General features: G+C 41.4%; 1 protein-coding gene across 1 annotated transcript in view; it reads right to left on the bottom strand.

Annotated features, from left to right (window-relative positions):
* Positions 1-23,531, bottom strand: part of LOC137871775 (trichohyalin) — a 116,616-nt gene that overhangs the window by 8,771 nt on the left and 84,314 nt on the right. Inside the window, exon 26 of the mRNA XM_068709733.1 lies at positions 21,780-22,062. Within this exon, the coding sequence (XP_068565834.1) occupies positions 21,780-22,062 (283 nt within the window). The remainder of the gene's footprint in view (positions 1-21,779; positions 22,063-23,531) is intronic.

Genomic DNA, 23,531 nt, shown 5'->3' with positions numbered 1-23,531 from the left:
CTCCATCTTTCCATGCTCATGTTTAAACCATAAGGGAGACAGCCTCATTACGTTTGACTCTCTCACCTGCCACCGCAGAGGTAATATGACATGCAAACAGACCACACACGCGCTCGCTCACACACACACACACACACACACACACACACACACACACACACACACACACAATCAAACACACACTTGTGCGTGCATGCTGAATTGTCCGGCACAGCATGACATAATATTACAACTGCACACAGGTATACAAATACACCACACAAGTGTGTAATTATCTTAACATGCCACACCACCTACATGTGCACACACATACAAACACACACATGCTACTACACACTCAGCTTAGGTGGAGTATGCCCTGTTTACATGGACTAATGTCTGTTAGCAGGTACTTACTTTGAAGTATCATCCCACCATGCCTGTAGAGCAAGCCCAGATTATGTTGAGGCTGTCACTAAAGGGTATAAACATAGGCCTACACACACACACACACACACACACACACACACACTCACTCGTGCACAGTCAAAACCACACACTCACAAACACACACCGAGAGCTTACATTGTATCAGTCTCTCTAAGCAGTCTAAACACATCGTCTAGCCGGCCTCAGAAGGTGTGCACCACTGTTCTGATTTACATACATGAAGTGCAGCAAATGCAGCCTGATGTTTTCACCTTTGCAAAAAAGATTACACCAGCTGGCGCTTTGCAACATGAAACGTTCTCGCTAAAATGTAATTTTCACCCCCATTGTTGGGCGCTGAGACCAGGCAAACGACAAAAGATGAGATGTGACAGGAAATATATGGTGGAGGGGGAAAGAAATAAAAGGCTGAAAGGAGAGAGGGAAGGAAGGATGAAAGAAGGAAGATCCATGTCTTTGATATTGAAGAAACAGAGTCTCAACAGGGGAGAAAACATAGTTGGTATAATATGATTATGCAAACCTGACCTGAGGAAGATGAGGAAAAACAAATAAGATTTCCACCAAGTTTCATGTGAAGCCCCCTATTATGTTTTCCCTCGGTCCTTCCTTTATTCAAACTTCAACATTTAACACTGTATTTAACACTGTTAATCAATTGACCTCCATTGTGGGCTAATCCTTAACTGTGCCTAATTCATTGAGCTGAAAGTGTCATTCGACTTAGCTCTGTTCACTATCTTTTCAATGACACTTACCCAAATGGGACTAATATGGCCTCAATAGATTCACTTAATTTCCATCTGCTCAATTTGGCAGAGGATAAGTATTAATATGGGGCAAAATAGACTTGACTTCAACCTTGTTTCTCTTGTCTTTGAAACTGTCAGCTGGAGATTTGTGTCATAAAAATGCATATTACAGCACTTTGCAGCAGAGAAGTTGGAGACGCTGGCTTTAAAAGAAATTGCACAAAGGTTTTCTATTTAAATTTGCTGAGGAGGTTTTGAGATTTAAAGATCCTTGAATGTATGAAAAGTGAAGCGAAGTCCAGCACTCCTACGTACTTCAAACAAGAGAAAATATTTTTTTTAAATATTGATTCCCTTTGCGCAGGTCTAGAGTGTTAGTGTCTTTATGAATTTCAGCCAACGTATTTCATGGAAGCAGCGTTTTGCTGGTTGAATCTGACCCTCGTTCAATGATAATGCAATCATCCAAGTTTTACTACATTTCTGTCTCTTCCAGCTGAAGGACCCGAGCATACAGCTCAGACAGGATCGCATGCATGTAAGAATACTTAAAGACACGCATATACGTGCACATGTACACACTTGCGCTCATACACTGCAGCAAAGCCTTCCTTTGTCTCACTATCAATCCTTCCTTTCCTGGACTTTCTTATTGAAACATGTTTCTTATCCTGTCAACCCCTGCTCCAGAGGGAGGGGAGGTGTTTGTGGAGGAGAGATAGAAAAAGGAAACCAAGAAGAAGAAAGAGAGGTAGCGGTAAGGGAAAGAGAAAGAGAAGAAAAGAGAGAGAGATAGAGAGAGAGAGAGAGAGAGAGAGAGAGAGAGAGAGAGAGAGAGAGAGAGAGAGAGACGATAAAGAGGGAAACCTGCAGGCACAGGAGGGAAACAGCTAAAAAAGGACAGAGACGGCAGAGAGATAAAGAAGGAGAAAGAGTGATAAGCAGTCATGCAGCTGATATCCCAGTATCATTAACATCAGTGCCAGAAGGAACCACCTATATGAATCCTGAGACATCATCTGATTCAAAGGTTACCCCGGAATCTATTGCGCAAACAATACTTCTACCATGGTTCCCGAACATAACGCGATGCCTTTACTTGCTCTCACCCTGTCTGGAAATCGCATTGACGTAATTAAATCTGCATAACTGCAAACGATAGACAGACAGAGCAGCATGTTGCGTGCTGAACCGGTCTGAAGATCATTTGCGCTTTTGGAATTATCATGCTGTCATTAGTGTGTTATTAGGACGGCATGTTAGCGGTGTAAACAATATACCATAGTGTATAGTGTTGTTTGTCTGCAATTTGCCTTTGTATTGCATATCTCCTCATCTCAACGAGGCACTGGAGGTTCATTGGTTTTGATGAATCAGGACTGGAGAAACATTTACTCGGAAATATAGCTTTGGCAATAACAAAGTTCTGGCCCAAATGAACTCCAGCTATGTAATTGTAAGGGATTTTTTGTTGTTACTGAGAAGCGTTTTTGTACAATTATTCCCATTTCCACTGTCAGATATATAAGCCATTGGAAGGGGCAGACTATACGATGGTTATCAGAACTCAGAAATGCATTAAAAAATAACTACACTGCGGCTGTCAAAGACAATTGCGTTCACACACACGCACACATGAGCGAGCATTTAGGTGCACATACACACGGATGCAAAGCGCGCTCAGCCAAACGTGTGCACACATTTAAGTGCACACACACGTGGAGAGAAGGTGTTCCCACAGATAGGGGAGTCGATGTTCTTAATCCGAAGCAGACCCCATCTGTCTCCCATTATAAAGACTCTGCCTTAGCCCCAAGAATGTCTACATTTCATAAATATTATCTGGGCTGGCAAAGCCGGCCGGACAAAAGCCAGAGCGCAGAGCATTTCTCAGGGCTGCATCAGAGCATAATTAGCAATCATAACATCATCCCTACATGCCATGCTGCCTTATTTTCTTGAAGCCACTTAATTGCCTTGAGGTACAAAAAAAGAAGAAGAAGAAAAAGAAATACATGCTTCCTTCCCCTAGAAAACATAATTAGATAGAAGTAATAACAGCTTGAAAGTGGGTCAAGTAATCCTCGATAAACAAAAAAAGTTTAATGAAGTTACTGCACTGGACATGAGGGCAAGTTATTTTCCTCTGGTTGAAATCCCTGTTGTTGCACACACTGTACTGAAGGCAGCAAAAGCCCCCCAGGGAAATAAGGTCTTGGGTCAAATATGTTCCACTGTATATAAATGTTGACCTTAAAAAACTGAGACAATACAAGGAAACAAATAAACTGTTCACGTTTTTTTTTTTTTTTTTTCATACAGCTTGAACATTCTATAATACCTGCAGGAGAGAGGAAACAGCAATGACATACTGTATATGGTGGGGAGCAGCCCAAAAAAAGAAGAAGATGTAAGCTCATTACTGAGACAAGTTTAAAAACCAGAGAGTGAGAAAGAAGAAAAGTAAAAGTTAAGCACTTTCTGAGACTTCGGCTTCCTTTCTATCTTTCTTGAAGAGTTTACCCCCTCCCTGCCATCACCACCACCACCACTACCACCTGCAAACCCCCCACCCCAACCTCCCCTCTCTCTTACTCATTCTCTTGCTTCACTCTCTTTGAGTTAAGGAGGGTAAGGTAATCGTAATGAAATGACCCCGCGAGGCACGATGGCAGCCCTCGCCTGATAAGTTATTCCTGACTGGCTTTTAAGCTGCTGTCAAGCAATTTCCCTTGAAACCTCGCTTTGTTTTTTAGGGATGGTGTGTGTGTAGTTGTGGTGCTGGTGGTGTTGGTGGTGTGTGTGCGTGTGTCGTGGTGGTGGTGAGTGGGGGGGGGGGGGGGGGGGGGGGGGGGGGGGGGTTGCTTTGACAACCCTGCTTCTCTCCCATGAGGGGTACAGATGACAACCTCAAGGTATAGGTATGTGTGGTATGTGTGTGTGTGCGTGCACAAGCGTGGGTGTGTCTATGTGTGGATGCAGCGGGAGACATCTCCTAGATGACAATCCCGCTAATTGAAATGACAGATTATTCTAATGTGCAGAAAGTCATTAAAAACCCAGCCGTCGTTTTTCTTGCTTTTTTCCCTGTTTCCCCTCGCTGAGAATATTTCTGCCTCCAAGTCTGAGCTGGAGAATCTGCACTTAAAGGAGATGTTAGCTTTCCTTCCTTCAAGCTCATGATTATTATCAGGATCACCTGCCACATAGTTAACATCCAGTAGATACTTTTCTAACTTTCACTCAAAAGAATACGACTGCTCAGTGACAAAGTTTGCAGGGTTGGACAGTCGATTTTGGCTTTCAATGTGTAGCTACCCATGGGTAAATGCTCTACTAGAATGGGTTGATAATTCATATACAATATTAGCAATTATCCAGGGTAACTGCATTTTAATCAGTTTCCTCTATGTGACAGCATTTAAAAAAGCCAGTCAACCTAAAACAAGCCATACACCAAGACCAGTCTGAGCCTGCCAGTACCTTGAAAGATAAGGTCAAGTGTCAAATGTCTAACTTTGTTCCTCATCCCTACAGTACAGGACATTTCCGTATCCGAAGCAGCTGAAAAGACACACAGCAACACAAAGCAGCTCTGCATATTTGAGATGTGACAATAAAAAAAAAAAAAAAGGCATGTTAGAGGAAGCCTGGTTAGCAGTGAAATCATGCAATGCATGGCTTACTCCTAACCCACAATAGTCTGTCTTGGTTAGCGTTGATAAAGTTTGCCCAGACTCTCTGCAGGGGACCTACTGTTCATTTCTGAGTCAAAGGCTTGTCAGTACATTGCGGTCTGACACAGTGGGCAAGGCTTGAAGATTATGAACACAAGGCAGACAGGCGCAGTACATGTCTGTGTATCCAAATACTTCCTCTTTCCTGTCTGAGTCACAAATACCCAACTATTTTTCAATTTCCAATTCTCTCCATCTTTTTTTTTTTTTTTTTTTCCACTCAAGCAGGCAGACTACATTGATATGGCGTCACGATATCCTAAAACATTCCGCTGGCTGATATGGAATTTCTCCCAGACTGCTTTGGAACAGATCCAGACAGCTAAAACACCAACCGGGGACACATTTTTCCATTTCTCTCCTCCGTCTCCTCTCCTCCTCTCCACCTACTCCTCTTCCATTGACATTCAGCGGAGGTAAATATTTAACAGCATGCTATTGAGTGCCGTGTGCAGTGTGGCGCAGGCCGGGCTGCGGTAGAGATATGTATATAGACAAGACTGTTTTATTAAGAGTCGCTGCAGACATATTAAGGTAAAGTATGCCTGACACCTAGGGAGGAAATTGCCAGTATATGACACTATTCCTCAATACTGTGGCAGCTCGCCTCACTGCAATTTTGCACAAGGCGAGTGACAGAGAATGACATGTAGAGAGGGAGGGAGAGGGACCTAGAGAGAGATGAAATAGGGAGAAAGTGTGCAGGGTGGTTCGAGACTAAGGGGTGTGTCTCAGAGTGTGTCCATAGATATGTGTGTGTGTGTGTGTGTGTGTGTGTGTGTGTGTGTGTGTGTGTGTGTGTGTGTAAGTTTGTGTAATGTAGGTGGCATGGTGGGGTGACATGCAGAGTTTGTAATTGCCTTACCCCATGTGAAGGATTGGCCTAGAGATAGTGCTGTTTACCTGGCCTGCTATGTTTGCTGTTTGTGAGTGTGATGGAGGGAGAGGGACTGCACTGAATGATTATGTTGGAGGTTGATGTGTGTAAGTCGTAGGCAAACATCCATAGGTATAAAGACAGACAGACAGACTAGTGCAGAATATGGATAGACATGAAACTTGTGAGGACCTCCAGTTGACAACATTAATGACCGCTTCCTTTTCTTGTCAACACACCTAAACTCATGGTGGTAGCCAGAATTTTAGAAATACTGAAACACAATCCTGCCCACATAACCGATTTCAGACGAGCCATCAAAGACTCTTTAAAACTTCACATTTTATTTATTAATCTAATATTTTAATTATATTTCCATTCCCTGCAAGAATACGTGTTTTAGTTTGGCGGATTGGCTCTGCTCATTTGATGCCAGAGCGAGTTTGACACACACACTGTCCTCTGAGTTCACAACCCCCCCGTGAACTACATCACCACATATTAAAGAAACATATAGAGTTCACGTGAAACTTATTGGCAATAGATGAGGAGGCTGGGGAGGTTTGTGTTTTTGAGAGATAGCAGCAGTGTACTGTAGCAGAGAGGATACAGACCTCAGCCTTGTTGAACGCAGGCTGAATGAGTGCCAAATGTTTATATGGACCACCTAACGTTAGAGATAGCTCGTGGATAAACAGTGTATGGAACATATTTACAAAATTACTTTTGAGTCTGCCTCAACTACCACAAGGCTCCATTTTTGTAAATGCCCCACATTGTGGTCTAAATATTGCTTCAAAGCCCCCCTCTACACTGCCAGGCATGTAATTGTGATGGAGAGCAGACATTATATATATTTTGATTAAATTCATTCAGTGTTAAAATGTAATCTATGTTCTCCACAAAGCTGCCTCAAAACATGTGTAATATGTGGGCTACCATAGAATGTAAAACTCCTCTTCATGTCCTTAAACCCAGCACATTCTAAGAAGCATTTTTGATGACATGACCGTAGTGGTCTCAACGGCAGTCCAGCCTAAACTTATCCTACATTAAACTTTAACCATGTTCTAAAGCTCAACCAACCATAACACTTTCAAAACCTAATACTACCCATAACACTTAACCCAAGCCTAAACCATTAAATATCCCTTTACTGTGAGACGCACAGAGGTCATCTTGCCTCACACGATTCAAAACGGTCTTATTTTTGTCATATCGACCTATTCCACAAAACAGACTTTATTAAAATCTAAACTTGCATGAAGACGAGAACACACACATACAGTGGGTACTCACACACAAACCATCATAGAAGACTAGAAAAGGCCAGTTTCAGCACGCAGAAACAATAATGCAGTTATCTTTTTTTACATCTAGAGGGCACTGTTGCCTACAGTCTCAGCCACATTGAAACTGCACCGCCTGTGCTGTCTGATGGCCTGTACTTCCCCTTGAAAAGACACCAATTCACATAATTACATTCTAATTAAAAAGAACAACCTAATTAACCTAGGGAATGTATTCCATAATTCGGTAATATTAACATGATCATCCTTCTGCTTGTAAATGATTGGTGATAAAAGCAACAGCAGAAATTAATGCCACTTACTAATTAAAATAGGGAGATAAACACTGGCTTATGAAAATGGGGGAATTGAGAGAGACTTTATAGTTTTAAGTAGTTTTATTATTACCGTGTCAAATATGAACTTGAGACATCATATTTTCTTTGAAGACTCAAAGCTGTGATTGGGATGAGCGGAGCATCACACGGCATGCTTTGCTCCCTGCCAACTCCCCAAAGAGACAGATACTCAAGTGCTGCACTATATCTTAAACATGCAGAACAAGAGCCTTGCTGAAAGTGATACACCAGATCAAATTGCTGTCATAAATTCTTCATAATTCAATAAAAACACAGCACAGACTTTGTGTAACTAATACATTTCCACTGACTTCTTTTAGTATTCCGAGACACGGCGTTGTGCGGCGGAATGGCAGCACTTGACTGCTCCTGACTTGTGATTTGAAAATTGAACCAAAGGACAAAGAGGTGAAGCGACGATGAGGTGTAGAGACACAAGGAGAGAATGAAAGCACCGAATAGTAGCGCACTTCTGTGGCTCATCATCACCACCTATTCCCGCTTGGCAATATATCTGTCAAAGCCCTCATCACCATCACAAGGTAGAGTCTTCCACTGATAATGACCCATTTAAAGTAAATAGCTCTGATCATCAGCATAGTAACCATTATCATAGATATATAGCCAAGCATGTGACTGCTGAGGTGTCACCAGCATACTGAATGTTTGTAATATATATGTGTATGTGTGTGTGTGTGGGGAGAGTGTGTGGACCCCTAAACATCCATTTAGGCAGCATTTAGTAGCATAAAGCTATAGCCTCTGACTTGAACTCAACTTTCCTGAGAAAACAGTCGGCGCTGCTCTTCAGATATAGATTTCTGTTATTATAAAACAAGCGTGATGCATCAGTCTAAATGATTGATTCAAGTGCGTGAATATGCGTATTAAAATTACCTTGAGGTTCATTGCCAAAAAATCTTGCCAGAGGTGATTGAGACCATAAAATAATGCGAACACTACACATGAAAAATTGCATATTGAAATACTTAATTGATTCACACAACAGAAGAATAACACAGACATATTCTCAATCTTTCGGTGAAGTTCATGTTTAAGTTTAAGGGGTTCCAATATCATGCAGCAGCAAATAAATCCACATAATTCCTGAATATGTTTTTGCATAGCTGCATGTTTTAATGATTATGCTTCCTTCTTAAATCACACAACTTATATGGACATTTCAGCAAATTTGGATTGATGGAGTTCTAATGTATGTGTTACTTTTATACAAGTCTTTCACTTCAATACGTTTTTAGTCTTGCCAGTGACGTGTAATCAAAAAAAGGCTGTTGCTGAGTCTGCTCTTATATCTCTATATATTGTGAATATTAGTCTACACTTACCAGATTTAAGTAATAAAATTATACACATGTCCATGTGTAGATATAAATGAATGCAAGTGTTGTGCATTAGCATAATTTCATGCATATTGCATGCCAAAGTATTGCATCTTTTAGTGCTGGTCACATTCAATTCAGGGACAGCATAAAATGGAGCATTTGTTTTGATAAATTATTCTGTTGCAACACCACCAGAGAGCTGTTTCAAATGTGTATTAGCCAAATGCAACGTCCAAGAATTAGCTGGAACATGATGTGTGGAATGTGCACATTTCTCTGTCCTTCATTAGAAATGTAGTAAATTATGCCAACGTAGCATTTCAATGATTACTTTTTAATAAAGCAGCATAATTAAAATCCAAGCTTTAAAGATGTGTTTTGTATTGACACATGCATGTGATGTACATGTGTGGAATCACACGCAAAGCCATGAACACACACGGACGCACACACACACACACAGAGACAGTGTAGGCAGCGTGTGGCACAGCCTCAGGCTATCTGTCTACCGTAGTGACTCTTGACGCCCTCCTACTTCCGTCAAACCGCCACTCACAATAAAGCTGTTTTTCTAAAATGTGTCTCAGGACACAAAAATGTCAGGGACTTGTTTTGTGTGGGCCCCCCTACTGAGAAGACTTCGAGCTTTTTTTTTAATGACCGAGGGTCCAAGGGCGAGAATAAATGCCCTCTTGTCCACAGCTAGAAAAGTTACAAAAAACATCCTGCTACATAAAACCAATATGATAACAGCGGCTTTAGAGATATCAATCCCAGGGAACGTCAGAACTCTCAGTGCTGCAGTTTTGTTCGCACACAGCATACTAATATGTGGTAAATAATAAATACACGTAAATATGTTTGGCTCTATTCAACACTCGTGTACTATCATGACCCTGCAGTGTTTAAAAAACAGATTACCAATGTTCATCTGTCTTTAATCACAGTTACTGTATATACGTGGAATTGCAAGTACTACACGAGGGGCTGCAGGTGGTTGGAAAACGTTTTCTCTCTCACACACACACACACACACATACAAAATATACTGTAAACCAGTGTATACATATGTAAAACTACATGAATCACACACCAACATGAGCGCTATCCTTTCATACTTCTCATGTTTCCTTCAGTCCAGCATCTCCACCAGGACCAGGTGTTTCATAAAGCTCATGCCATTTTACAGCTCTAAGATGCAAGTCCCACGTAGCTTTTTCTATTAATGTAGAAAATTATCAGACTATAACTTCCCATTGCTGTGCATATTCTTTTCATTATGCTTGTTCCTTCAACCATTCAGACTGGCCAGTCTTTCTTAGGTTGGGATAATGAAGATTTAGTGTATATTATGCAGATCGGGACCCACTTTCCTTCAAAACAGCCAATATATACTTGTTTGAACTCATTCTGTGTCAGGGTATCCTCAGAAAATGAATGTAATAAAAACACACATACGTCCTTATAAAGGTTAATGAATATAAATATAAACAGTGGGACATCGGCTTAATTTCATGTATACTGCAAATGGGGCTCAGGTAGTTTGTCTGGCCCGCGCTGGCAGCAGCGAGGGCTGGAGAGGAGGTAGTTAGGGCCTGGTGCTCTGCCAAGCCAAACTCCCGAAGCATGCAGAGGGCTAATGCTCTGCCTCTGATGTGTGGCACTGAAAAACCCCAGGACCGCTCGCAGGGTCCACTAAAACTCCATCACTCACTCACACCCCGCCAGAGACGGGAGATGGAGCGAGAGCGAGGCGCACCCAGGGAAAGAGAGAGAGAGATATAGGTGAAGAGAGAGAAAGAGGAAGAAAGTGGTGGAGGAGGGGTTACAGTCAGTGTTACAACCGCATGATTGAGGAATGGCTGCATATGGGGAGAGAAAAAAGGGGAAGCAAGGTGGAAAAATAGAGTGACTGCATAGCCAAGGTGTCTTAATGCATATTCCATTCATCTTTTCTCCTCTAAAACTTCTCATTCGTCAGTGGCGTGTGGAAATCAGATAGCCTGTATCAGATGGAAACCAATGTGAGATTCTGGAGTAGATCAAAGGTGTGGCTGCGGTTTAGATAAGTCTACCTGCCATCCAGACACAGTTCATCTGTCTTAAATGGCTGCTCATTTCTCTTGTCAGATAGTGGGAGAGACTATATATAGCTGTGATTAAGATGTCTGGAGCAACTCTCTTAGTCTTTAGTCAATAGGAGGCTTCCAAGGCCTCTGCAGACATGGTAACACTGCCTATTATGGGTATTTGTTTAAAATTAGCGCTTGTTTGAGGGTTCTACGCTCCTATAAGAGTGCATGTTTCTGACACAGTGACATCGCTGTGGTTAACTTCATTATTTGGCACACGTCCACTTAGTTGATCTCATGAAAGTACAAATACTGGCAGGCTGAGCTACCCATAGTGATTTCACCGCTTGCTTTCTAATAAAAATGGAGCCAAGAAAAGTAAAACTTCTGACACTTTTGCTGCAAGTGCTACAAAGCAACTCAGATATATTTTTTATGATTAAGGCGTGCTTGCAATTACAGAAAACAAAAGTCATAAACGATCCTGACGTAATGTTGATGGTAACTGCAAACTCAAATGCAGTTTCATGGAAAATACTTTACATTCTAAACAAGGTATTTTTCTCAGCATACAACCTGTTAATGGATCATAATAGTTCATCTCTTTAGTTTCAACAAAGTGGAAGTGTAGGAGACCAAAACCAGCTTACATACTTTGATTGGGCAGCATCCAAAAAGATTCCCTTTTTTTCTGTTGGCCTCTTAAGTGGCCTTCTGGATTAGGGGGCATCAAACAAAGCAGCTGAGGACACCCTTGCCTTTTCCTGTTTGGTATCAGTTTGTGAGGCCCACAGAGTGTTCTTGCAATCTCTGAGGCCCCTTCACCAGTTTAATAGGGCACAAATAGGACTCACACATACACACTACAGGCATGGAGTCTCTTGCTACCGCTGCATGATGTCACTGGCAAACACTCAATGTGGGGAACACACGGCCAAACAGCGAAACAATTTGTTTAATCATAAAGTGCATTTACATAAGGCAACGGCTGCATAAATGAATGCATAATTGAACAGGTTAATGCATAATGTAGTGCTCCCCCGGGACAATAAATAAAGTGCCTTTTGAAAACGTGTGAGACAGAAAAAGATAGAGCGAGAGAGAGACAACACTACCCGCCAAGCGTCAGACAAAACATGAAACACGCTCAGCGAGACAATGCCAAGGCCACCGAGGTAGAGAGAGGAAGAGAGAGAGAAAGAAAGGAATATGGCAGGAAATAAATAAATAAAAAGGTGAAGTCTTGCTAAGAGGATTTCAGGACATGCTTCGTTTCTTTCCATAATCTGTCTATTAGCACCAAAGTATTTCTAGCTCTCATAACCATGGCAGGGACACTATTAGTGACACGCTCACACACCAATACAACTTAACACTGCCTCCTGGGAATTCATACTTCACTCTCTGTTTGTCCTCTTTCCCCTCTTGTTTCCCATTTCTCTCTCTCCTTGGCTAACCATTCCCCCACTTTTACAGCGTCTCTTTCCTCTCTTCTCTTCCATCCTCTTTATACACCAACACTCTTATTCTCAAAGCCCAACACGATTTACTTTGTTGAGACACAGTTGGCTTGTCAAGCAAGCACAGATATTGGTAGCGGACAATTCCTAATCAAGAAGCGAGTGGGAGGCCATCAACTGATCAACACACACACCCATGATTTTAGTTCTGCTACACTGTCATTTTACATTGCAGTCTCTCCCTTGGTGAGGAAGAAATACTAAAAAAAAAAAACATGACAGGATTTGTAAATGAAAATCAAGGATTCTGTGAAGGTCAGGTGGTAAATGTAGCTGTTTGTCTACTTTCTCTAACTTTCTGATGGCTTTGATCAGTTAAAAAGTAAATGCAAAAAAGTATGTAGTATTAAAAAGTATGCATAGATTGCCTTTTCAGTAAAGCGGGAGATGAGTCAGTTGTGTTTTATTCTGCATAAAATCGTATGTCTTTGTTTAACCACTGCAGCGCTGAACTGAAACACGGGTCAACGGCAGATGCAACCAATGCAGAAATCCCTCGCTTCACTTGCTCACTGTACTGTTGTTTGGGAATTGTTTGGAACATCTTGCAGAACTAACAAGGCCAAAACAAGTATTACATGTCACACACAGGCACCCAGCCACAGTAAAAGCTGATTCTGAAAGTAATACCATGAGGATCATACCTGGTGTTTTTGAGACAACACAAACATCCCTTTGCTCAGTATGTTAAGCTAACCTGTATAGTACTACATTGATAAAAATGGTTTAATTTTGTTCTTTGTAAAAATCCTGAAGTTTGAGGCGACGCAGTAACTTCTGAAAGATTAGTTAACTGTCTTTCTCTTACAAATCAAAAGTTGAATTCATAAGCAATACAACTAACCATTTCTTAATGTTATCCACTCAGGGGTTTTGCTGGTGTACTTGGTCTGGTATGACACGTAGCTAATGTAAGCAAACTTTAGAACGACTTTTCTTTGTGTGTGTGTGACATTGCAGTTTGCTGACTTTATGACTCGTTTGTACTAGTGCTAATGTAACACAACATTTTAACATTTCGTACCGTCATCCCATCATTGTCATGTGTGGCCATAGTGGCTGTTATTTAGCAAAAGTTACCGAGTTTAACTTCAACGTTTCACATCAGTGCTGAAGTAGCAACAATCCCCTGACTGAAGAAGAAAGCAACGTAGTTTTTGTTCGCCATTTAATACAATTTTGCGATAATATTATGCCTGTACAGTTCTCTCCAACTATGAGAGGCAAACAAAAAAGCCGTACCATACCTACAGTATGTGTTACTATACACCTGCAAGCATGTTACAGGGCAAGGAGGAAAGCATTTGTAAATATGTGCATTTAAAGGAAGACAGATTGTTGATCACAAAAGATGTCCTCAACTATAAAAAATCTCTGTAAACGATGTGTCACTTGAAGATAGAAATAAGGGCTTAAAAGAAATCACAGTCCGTCTCCCTCTGCACAGCTCCCACATCTACGTCCTTTAAAACCCTAATAAATTCACCAATTGAAAAAAACCCAACGAAAACAAACCGACTGTATTTATTAAAGCTGCTGTTATGTGCATCTCAGAATATACTCAGATACCTGTCAATGTCTGTTTCTGTCGCGGTGGTCCACAACGCAAAAACTGCACGCGTGTACGTGTGTACGTGGCTGTCAGGTGAGATTGCGGCATTTACGCTGTGATGTGTCACGCCTGATTACGGATACACGTTCCCTTCTTTCTCCCCTGTGCGCTGAAAAAATATATGTGATGCATGCGCTAGTGTGAGCGTGTGACAGGCAGACATCAGCAGAAGGTTTGGCGGTTGATGACAGCGCCGCGACCTCTGATGACGCCCTCCATTTTGTCACCGCCGACTCGCGCAGATTACCCCCAGCGCCATCTTCTTACTCTGTATGCTAATGAAACAGAGAGAGGGAGTAATGAGAAAAGATTGACGGGATTAAAAAAAAAAAAAAAAAAAAAAAGAGTCAGGGAGAAAAGAGAAACAGGAAAGGAAAGGCACGGGAAACAGTGCATGAAAGAATACGTGTGAAGAAGAGCTACATGAAACAAAGCGTTTGAATGTGTGTGACAGAGAGAAAAATAAAAGAAAGAAAGAGAAGAAGAAAAAATGTCTGTGAACATATGCAGTGTGAGAGAGATGAAAAAACGAATACAGTAGGTAGAACATGGAAGAGAAAGGGGGAGACTAATGAAGGTCATCAGAAGCCATCATGGGGCTCCCTTGGATAGAAATTTAGGGAGAGAGGTAGGGGAGGCTCCGGCGAGTATGATGAATATGATTATAGGTGTGTAAGTGTGTGTGACAGTAATGAATTCAGGGTGTGGAACAGGAAAGGGATATAGGTCTTTGAGAGTGTTGAATTTCAAACAGGGACACCGACCGGTCGCCACTACCACTGATCGCTCTCGGTGTGTGTGTGTGTGTGTGTGTGTGTGTGTGTGTGTTTTGCTCGTGTCCACACGTACGTATGTGTGTGTGTGCGTGAGCCTGGTTGCATGGCTTTGTGCCGAGGTAGCAAGTGAGAGATGCAGTTCGGCCCGCTGTAATTTATGTGAAAACTAACAGAGCTGTCCCGAGATGTCATTAGCTAAAAGGCAAATTTCATTATTTCGCTAATATGGAGCAAGATGACTCTTTTTGATGTCTCCCTCGCTTTCTCTTCCTCCTCCTCGCTCCCTCCCTTTCCACCGTATCCCCGCCTCCCACCTCCTTTTTGTCTATTTACCCCGCCTTCCTCTCTCTTCCCCCCTCCTCCTCCTCCTCCTCCTCCTCCTCCTCCGTACCCCCATTCAGAGGATCTCCTTATTCAGAGCAGCTTTCCCTTTCAAGGTTGAAGAAAATGGCCATGTGTCTGTGTATGTGTGTGTGGGGACAGTGAGAGTGATTTTCATTCGAGGTCCCACTGAATGAGGCGATGGTGACTCACCTTCAGCCCACAACCACACACACACACACACACACACACACACACACACACCTTGCACTCCTTACCCTCCCTCCCCACCTTTGATGTGTGTTTGAGTCGATGGCTAATCAGGTAGCATCAGGCCTAGTCCTCATTTCCCCTTCACACCGGGCCCCATTAGGGAGCAGGCTTTCTGGAGCAGACCGATAAGGACAATATGCTCTTCTTTGGCACTCTCTCTTCCATATATACCTTAAATCTCCCACTACTCTCTCATTCTACTCTTTTCCCATCTTTCTCCTCGCTAAATCTCCAGTGTCTCGATCATTCCTCCATCTCTTATTCTCCCCTTCTCATGCTTCTCTCACGTTTCACTTCTCTTCGCACCTTTCCCATAAACGTCCCATTACTCTCTTCCTCCACTTTTCTCTCTTTTCCATTCTTAACCTCTCTACTCTCTGAATCACACACGGCACCTCCTTCCCTTCATTCCTTTGTCGGCCTCCCTCTGCATCCATCTCTCACTCTGCTCCCCCCATTCGTTCCCAAACTTACTCCCTAAATCCCCAGTAAACTTCTTTCAGCCTCTTACCCCATGCATCCCTCTTTCACTTCTTCCTTTCCTCTTTCTCTGTAGTGCTCAACTCTTTTCCTCTCCCTGAAATTGTCTCGTAATCTCTTTTTCCCTCTAGGTTTCCTACTGTCTTAAACTGTTCCATTTCCCCCCCATTTCCTCTTACCTATTCCTTTACTCCTTGAGGGAACACATCCACTTTTTTGTTAAAAAATTGGACTGATGGTCAGTTTACCGATTAAGAGATGGGAACAGACACAAAAATTTGTCATATGTCCCCTGTTGGCTTCCATACTCCATAAAGCTTTAAGATACATATTATTTATGATGGAAGGTAGTACCTTTACCCCGAGTAAGACCACTGACATTTACTATAAAAAGTTGCGAGTGGTGTACAGTCCGTCAATAGAAATAAATGCTATATTCATAATTCATTTTAAAAACTATTTTAATCGGCAGTACATTTATGATCCTGACCATTTATGAGCTAAATGTATGGTTTTAAGAGCCATTTTTTCCAGCAATGAGAGTGAATAGAGAGATAAGATAAATGTCCACTCACAGAGCACATGGACATCTAAAAGAACGATTCATATTATTAAAAAATGTTTCGTCAATTTTTCTTTTCAAGGCACAGCTTTGCTTCTGTTATTTACCAATCCAAATTATTTGTACTTACACCATAGTCAATAAGTAGTACAAATCAAAGTTTAACATGGCATTCAGAGAAGCAGTCTCTGGTAGTCAGATCGCTTTTACATGCATTTTATGTGTTTATTATTCAAATTGCTCCTTATTTACTGTAGATTTGTGCTGCTGGTTCTCCGTTGAGCTGCTGTTATGCTGCTCACTAAAACAAATGTAAAAAAGGACACTTAAATGTGTCTGATTCATTTAGCTTTTACTAATATTTGGTGTGTACATATATGAGTTTGTCCAAGTACTTTGATTTCAATTTGTAAAAAACTATAAACAAGCTTGACAACAGTAAATCCCTCTGCTCCTGGGTGATATTTCGCAAACCTTGCAATCTAACCTTCCTACAGGGATCAGCAGTGTCCCGCATTATCAGCTTCAGACTCATTTATAGTTTCATTGATTGATAGTTTCATCTATCAATTCAAGAGCTTCACAGTATTGTACTCCCTACTTTTTGTTAAATCTCTGAACTCTCTTCCAGGTTTACTTTTGCTTTTCCTCCACCTTTCCTTTCAGGATTTCCCCTACTGTCTTTCCCACACCTCCACTTAAAGTTAAGATCAATAGTTTTTCCAGACTGTTCCATTCTTTGCATTTCGTGTTGTCATATGTTTCATATGTGTCGGCTATACAAAGCTTACCCCCCAAAAAATAAAAAGAATCACTGTATCCTTACTGTTGGACCTTGCGACTATATCAAAAGTAATGTAATTGATCATTACATACAGAGAAAATTGTTATTGTTATTTTATATTTCTAACAATAGAAATGAGCTTGGGAGTCAAATAAGTAGTAGTGGTTATGACCACTTCAAGTCCTCCTCTGGGATATTTCAGTTTACAGCTGCTTGTGGGATTTACGTTTGCACAGTCCAGTTGCCCACGAGTTGCCCGTGTTTTCGTCTTACAACTTCAACCCTTTCATAGTGTGTTTTCAGTTCATGAAAGTTACGTGTAACATTTTGGTCGCCTAAAAATGTCTTATTCAGCGTTCGGTCGTACTTCGCTCCACCCTTTCATGTTACTTCTGGTTGCAATATGCTAAGATGGCGACAGCCAAAAAACCAGATGGTGAGGGAATATGCATAAGGATGATTTTGGCAATGAAGGGTTCAATTCCTAAGAGCCACACATGCTGCAAATTAAATCATTATTCAACAATGTCAATGGTTGTTTAAACATAGTTCATGAACTATACACTTTCATACTAAGTTGGGTTTTATTCTAAAGACATCACAATAGCAGATGAATAGAAATCTTGCAAATGCGAGTTTTATTTTTTTCCTTTTTAGTCGGCCATCTACATCTTTTGTTGGAGCTTAATACATACTGACTTTTTGTAACTTCATAATGGATGTATATTATGCACATAACTGGAATCATGACTTGGAAGCAGTAACAGTTTGGGCAACATTTGAAGCTGCTGGCAAGGTAAAGCAAGAAAAGGCAAAATACCTGAATGAATGACTGAGGTGGAGCCAAAACTACAAAATGGTTGGAAGTTTCAGTCCATAGAGAGAGGGGCAAAAACATGATTTGCTATCGGTTCAGTGAAATAAATTTAATTTCGAAAATGTTGAAATTAAGCATAGGATTAATGCTGTAGTAGTCGTAGGCTGTAGAAGCTATACAAATATGTTTAGAGATGAAAAACGCCATTCGGCTCTGATTCTTTCTTTCATATGTAACAACATTAAATACAAAATGAGGATGATTGTGTGATAAGTGTGTGCGTGGGTTGGTGGTGGAGAAATGATGCTGTCTGCCGGGACATTTTGTCAGTGTGAAAATAAATCTCTGCCTACAGCCTAAATTCACCTGCACCAACAGAATGTCAGCATTTGCTCTAGTGTAGCTGTATAGTCTGTATATAACAAACACATAACAAAAACCCACCTTTTTAAAAGTGAAACATTGTGTGAATAACTGTCTGCTTTTTCTTTCTTTCCTTTTGTTTTGAGTGACCTAACTTTTAGAGGAGACATGTTGCCAGCGCTCCTGTCAGTTTTCTTTCTTTCTCACCCTCTGTTGCTGTTCTGTCAGTTTCTGTTCGTGGTGTGACAGAACCACCTCCCCCACTAAAATCATTGCAACAGTGGCAGAATACTGGGCTTGTCCCAGCCAAAGCCTTTTTCACATGATAAAGTGGCTGTTCCAGGTGTTGGATATATAGGTTGTCATGATATGACAATTTAAAAATGGCTATTTATATAAATACAGCATATTTATATAAAGTATTTAACAAATTCCTGAAGTGAAAGTATTAGTCGTAAGGTCCCTCTTTCCCTACAATTATTCTCAGTCGCACATAAACTGATGCATTTTATGTTTCCATTTATAATCCAACAACAGTATGGCCTAGTTAATACATGAAGGCGTAAAAACATGTAAACATGTATGTACTTATTATTACGGTAACAGTGCCTACACAGAGCCAAAGCAGTTATCACCATTTAGCTGTTGCTACAATCAAGAACAACTTTGAGTTCAAGTAAAACAAATGAACTCAGATTAAGAATTGAACCTATTTGCTTCATTGTATTGAGTGTTATAGATGATAGTGAGCCTGGCAAATTATAGAGATGTGATTTAACGAATAAACATAACGAGGACTCTAAGGTCCATCTACACCCATCTGTTACTCCAAGTTGGTTAAAACAGACACTAAGAATCATTTGCAGATAATTTCTGTTGCAGAGCTGCTTACGACATGGGCTGTGAACATAAGCTTTTTGTAAGATTATTAGCATGGGCAACCACACAGAGACCTACAGGGAAGCCCAGACTGGAGCTGATAACACACACACACACACACACACACACACACACACACACACACACACACACACACACACACACACACACACACACACACACACACACACACAATAGGCACCCCAATCATTTGTATCTTAAAATAGGGATCAAATAATGCCTTGTAAACACTGTAATGAGTGCCGTGATGATCAGCAGCTACTCTGTCTCTCTTTCTGTCTCTCCCGTGGTTGAGGGCCCACTCTGTTCACAAACAGCCTGACGCTAATTTGGGATAAAAAGAAAAATACTGACTCGCAATATTTTGCTGGTTTACCACAGATTTCCAAGGGACCACACATACAGCAGTGAAGTACCACCCACTCTCATTTGATGAAATTAGGTTAGGAAGAAGCCTGTTCTGTGCTTTCTGCCTTTGTGAGAGAAGAGCTCATGGTGTGGAAATTAAGAGCCCGTATGTGCTTGTGTGTGCAAACGTGTGCATTTGTGTTTGTGTGAGCGAGAGGCTGACTAATCCCTCCGCAGAGCTGAAACGAGTTAAAAACACATCAAAGGGAAGCTTAACCTCTGTGAAACCTCACCGGGTTTTCAAGAACAACAAATGATCATTCTCCTCATTGTTTCCAGGGGGACTCTTTTCACCGCTGCGCCGCTGACTTTTCCCTCAGTCCTGGGAGTTTTCAAAAAGCCTGTGGTTTCATTTTTAATGACTGTGCCGTTTGCGTAAGTGTGTGTGTGTTTGCGAAAGAATATAGATGCGTGCGGATGTGTGAGTGGGTGCACCCATGTGTGTTTGCACATAAAAGAAGGGTATTTTTGAGTGTGACATGGCAAATGAGGAAAACCAAGCTAACAAGGACATGCAGTTCTACTCGCAATCATTAAAATGTACGACATCCTGACCGGCTACACAACAGCTATGTATGAACAGAACCAATGAAGGATAAAAAAGGAAGACTGGAAGACAGGTGGGGGGAGACAACAAGAGAGAATGGCAAGATGAGGAAGCCAATTGTGGTCTGAGACCTGCTTTCCCTAGAATCCTCATTATCACAGTATAATAGTGCTCCTTCTGTTTGAGTTCAAATATTTGCATGCTTCTTCTCCTTGTCGATGCTTGTGTGAGTGTGGAACAGTGCTCTTCTTCAACCACTGTAAACATATGAAAAGAGCCAAGAGCCACGTGTAGACGCACATGGAAAGTCAGCAGGTCAATATGGTCCCTGCTTCAAAACCACACTGAAGATAATTTATTTTATGGTTTTGCTGGTTACCAATGCTTCGGCATCTTTGTAACTCAAGTGAAACTATGTAAATAATAAACAGTAAAAATGTCTAATGTTAACACGTATCAGTGCTAGCCTGTTATTATACGCATACAAAATATTTATGACATATTGACGGATGAAATAAAAAACGGTGAGAAATGTATGACCGACCACTAACAAATGTATCTGTTTTTATTTTCCTGTCTTTACAACACGGGGGCTCAAAAACAGCGACAGAGAGAAATCAATAAATAGTTTTTAAAGTAGAAAACAAAATATAAAACAACACCGACGGTAATAAACATCTAATACACTCAATCACACACAGGCACACATTCATCCACAGGCACTTGCAGAGACAGAAGCATGCAGACAAATAATGTACACGCACATTGAGACACACGGCCGCATTCACCGCAGTGCATGACACATGGCGCACAGCTGCAGCGCAATCAGGGACTGTGTAACAGCCATCCACGTCAACATCTGAGGTATGTCTGTGGATACTGATGATATGCCGTCCCTCATTTATCCAAAGCACGACTCTTTGCTGGTGTAAGACACATTCATCAACAACTGTGCAGTCAGTCACTTGTTACGTTTAGTTCATTTGACCATTTAAGTTGAATTAAAGTGATTATAGTTCATCAGAACTGTCAGAATCTTCAAATAAGTGCAGACAAAAATATATTTTAGTGCTTAGTGCTACAGTTTTGTTGCAAAACAAGATCATTACTTGAAGACATAATTGCTAATGTTATAAGCTGCCACTATTCAGAGCATTGCAGCATTTTGAGGATGCAATCAATAGCTTTTTTATGTTAAGTGTCAGAATTTATTAAAACAAAAAAGTTAATATATTCTTGGAATAAATCTCTTCCTGGCACAGCAGTAGAGATATTTTTTGAGTTGATTTTTGATGATTTGAGGGAATTCCATCGTTCGCTGATTCTGGAGCCCCCCCTCAGGCAAAAAGCACCCTGGGAGTTGACTTTGACCTGCAGGACATTAACCTCATACTGACTACACTCCCTGGTGAGGAGGTGGAGGTCTAAAGGTCATGACAGGTCAAAGTCTTCAGGGGGCTTCATTTGTTCAGATCCCTGCTTGTCCTCCCAGACCAAGCACTTTCCAGTGAGGAATTCGGCTTCATCGAGAACGCTTCACCCAACGCCTCGGACTCACCTGGTCTCTCTAGCCCAGCTCCGCTCAGCTTGGTTTGGGTTAGAATCCCATCAGTGTCCCCTGTCGCATTGTGCAGGCTCAGGGGATGAGGGAGGCGGAGGGATGAGAACAAGGAGGTGGAGAGAGGAGCTGGGCGGGCACTGGGGGAGAGGGGGAGGTGGACGATGGAGCTCTGCTGGAAGGAGGGAGGAGGAGGGAGCAGTCGCTCCACTTGTCTACGCATGGACCTCTCCTCCTCCAGCTGCCTACGCAACCGCTTATTCTCCCTGCTGAGAGAGTTTAACTGGAAAGAGAAAGAAAGAGATATTGGGAAAGACATATGCACAGCAAAAGACATGTAGAGACAAAGAGAATAACAGTAGTTATATAAACCTTCATGTGTGACTGTGGAACAGTTCAAGGGACATTTTCTGGTGAAGCCTGAAGGAAGTTTAAACATCACACTTGTTTATTTAAATCAACCAAATTACAAAACTTAATTTGAAGTTACCAATAAATATCAAACATCAAAAGTCAACAGCTATCAAGTTGATGAAGTAGCTGACATCCCATTATGTGCTTAATTCATCTTTCACAGTTACTTTCATGCCTGTTGAAACAGAAATGCAAGTGGAAAATTGCGAGGGGGTTTTCAGGAGAGCATTGACTTCACAGTTTGAAATGGTTGCAAGTCGGAGTCATGCGACGGTGTAAATTTCTACATGAAAACAACCAATTTGAGCGATCATTAGAGGTCGATTTGACACAAAATCATCCGTGACACAAAACAAATCGCACATCGTCAGAACATGATTGGGCTCCCTGAAACACAATTACAGACTAGCTAAATTGAGGGTGTTTTATTTTTTGACAGGGACATTTGAGTAAAGGCAGGGAGGAGTGCGAGTTAAAAAGTGTCTTTAAATGCAGAAAATAAAATAAAAAAGACATCTACATTTGTTGTACAGCGCGGTAATTATATGCAAGATGTCTAAAGATTGTAATAAGGCAGATAAAAGGGAAAAAAAGAGATTAGAAATAATGTATTTTTGGCAATGAGGATGAGTAAAATAACAGATTAAAGGATGGACAGACACAACGGATTAGGACAGTTGCACTCATCCACATCTGTTTTTTAGTGTGTGTGTGTGTGTGTGTGTGTGTGTGTCTGTGTCTGTGTTTGTGTGAATGCTGTGGTTCAAGAATGATGTCACATCGACATGTCTGGCCATGTGTGTGTGTGTTTGTGTGTGTGTGTGTGTGTGTGTGTGTGTGTGTACATACGTGTATGTGTGTGAAGGGGGAGAGGGAAACACAAATGGAGATGAGACAGACACATTTCCGGATGGTTCTGCTAACTCTACCCCTCCAGACACTGTGCACACACTGACACACAGACACACAGACACACACACACACACACAGACACACACACACACACACACAATAAATCTGAGCAAATGTATTACATCTTATGACTAGAAAAGCAAAGTCTTAGGCTTAACCCTCGAAGAGCCAATGGCATGTCGATGTGTCACAACTTTCCTGAGACGCTTATAGAGTATTTACTATCTTCAACAGGCAAATATCCTACAATGTGTTCATCTCATGTTATGCCAAAAGAAATAGAATTTCCAGATGAAAAACATTGAGGTTGACATTTATAATTAACCGTTTATTCAAGGGGACCTGTTTAATTTTCCTCTTCTTTGGTTGCTCTGGATGCTTTTCTAATTGCAAAGGAGGGGGGTGGAATTAAAAAATCACAGCTTG

This window comes from Cebidichthys violaceus, unplaced genomic scaffold (assembly GCF_023349555.1).
Source record: "Cebidichthys violaceus isolate CVI_PGR_0920_01 unplaced genomic scaffold, fCebVio1.0.p SCAF_15, whole genome shotgun sequence".
NCBI lineage: Eukaryota > Metazoa > Chordata > Actinopteri > Perciformes > Stichaeidae > Cebidichthys > Cebidichthys violaceus.
The sequence above is the reverse complement of the archived record's forward strand: the minus strand, read 5'-3'. Positions and strand labels throughout refer to the sequence as shown.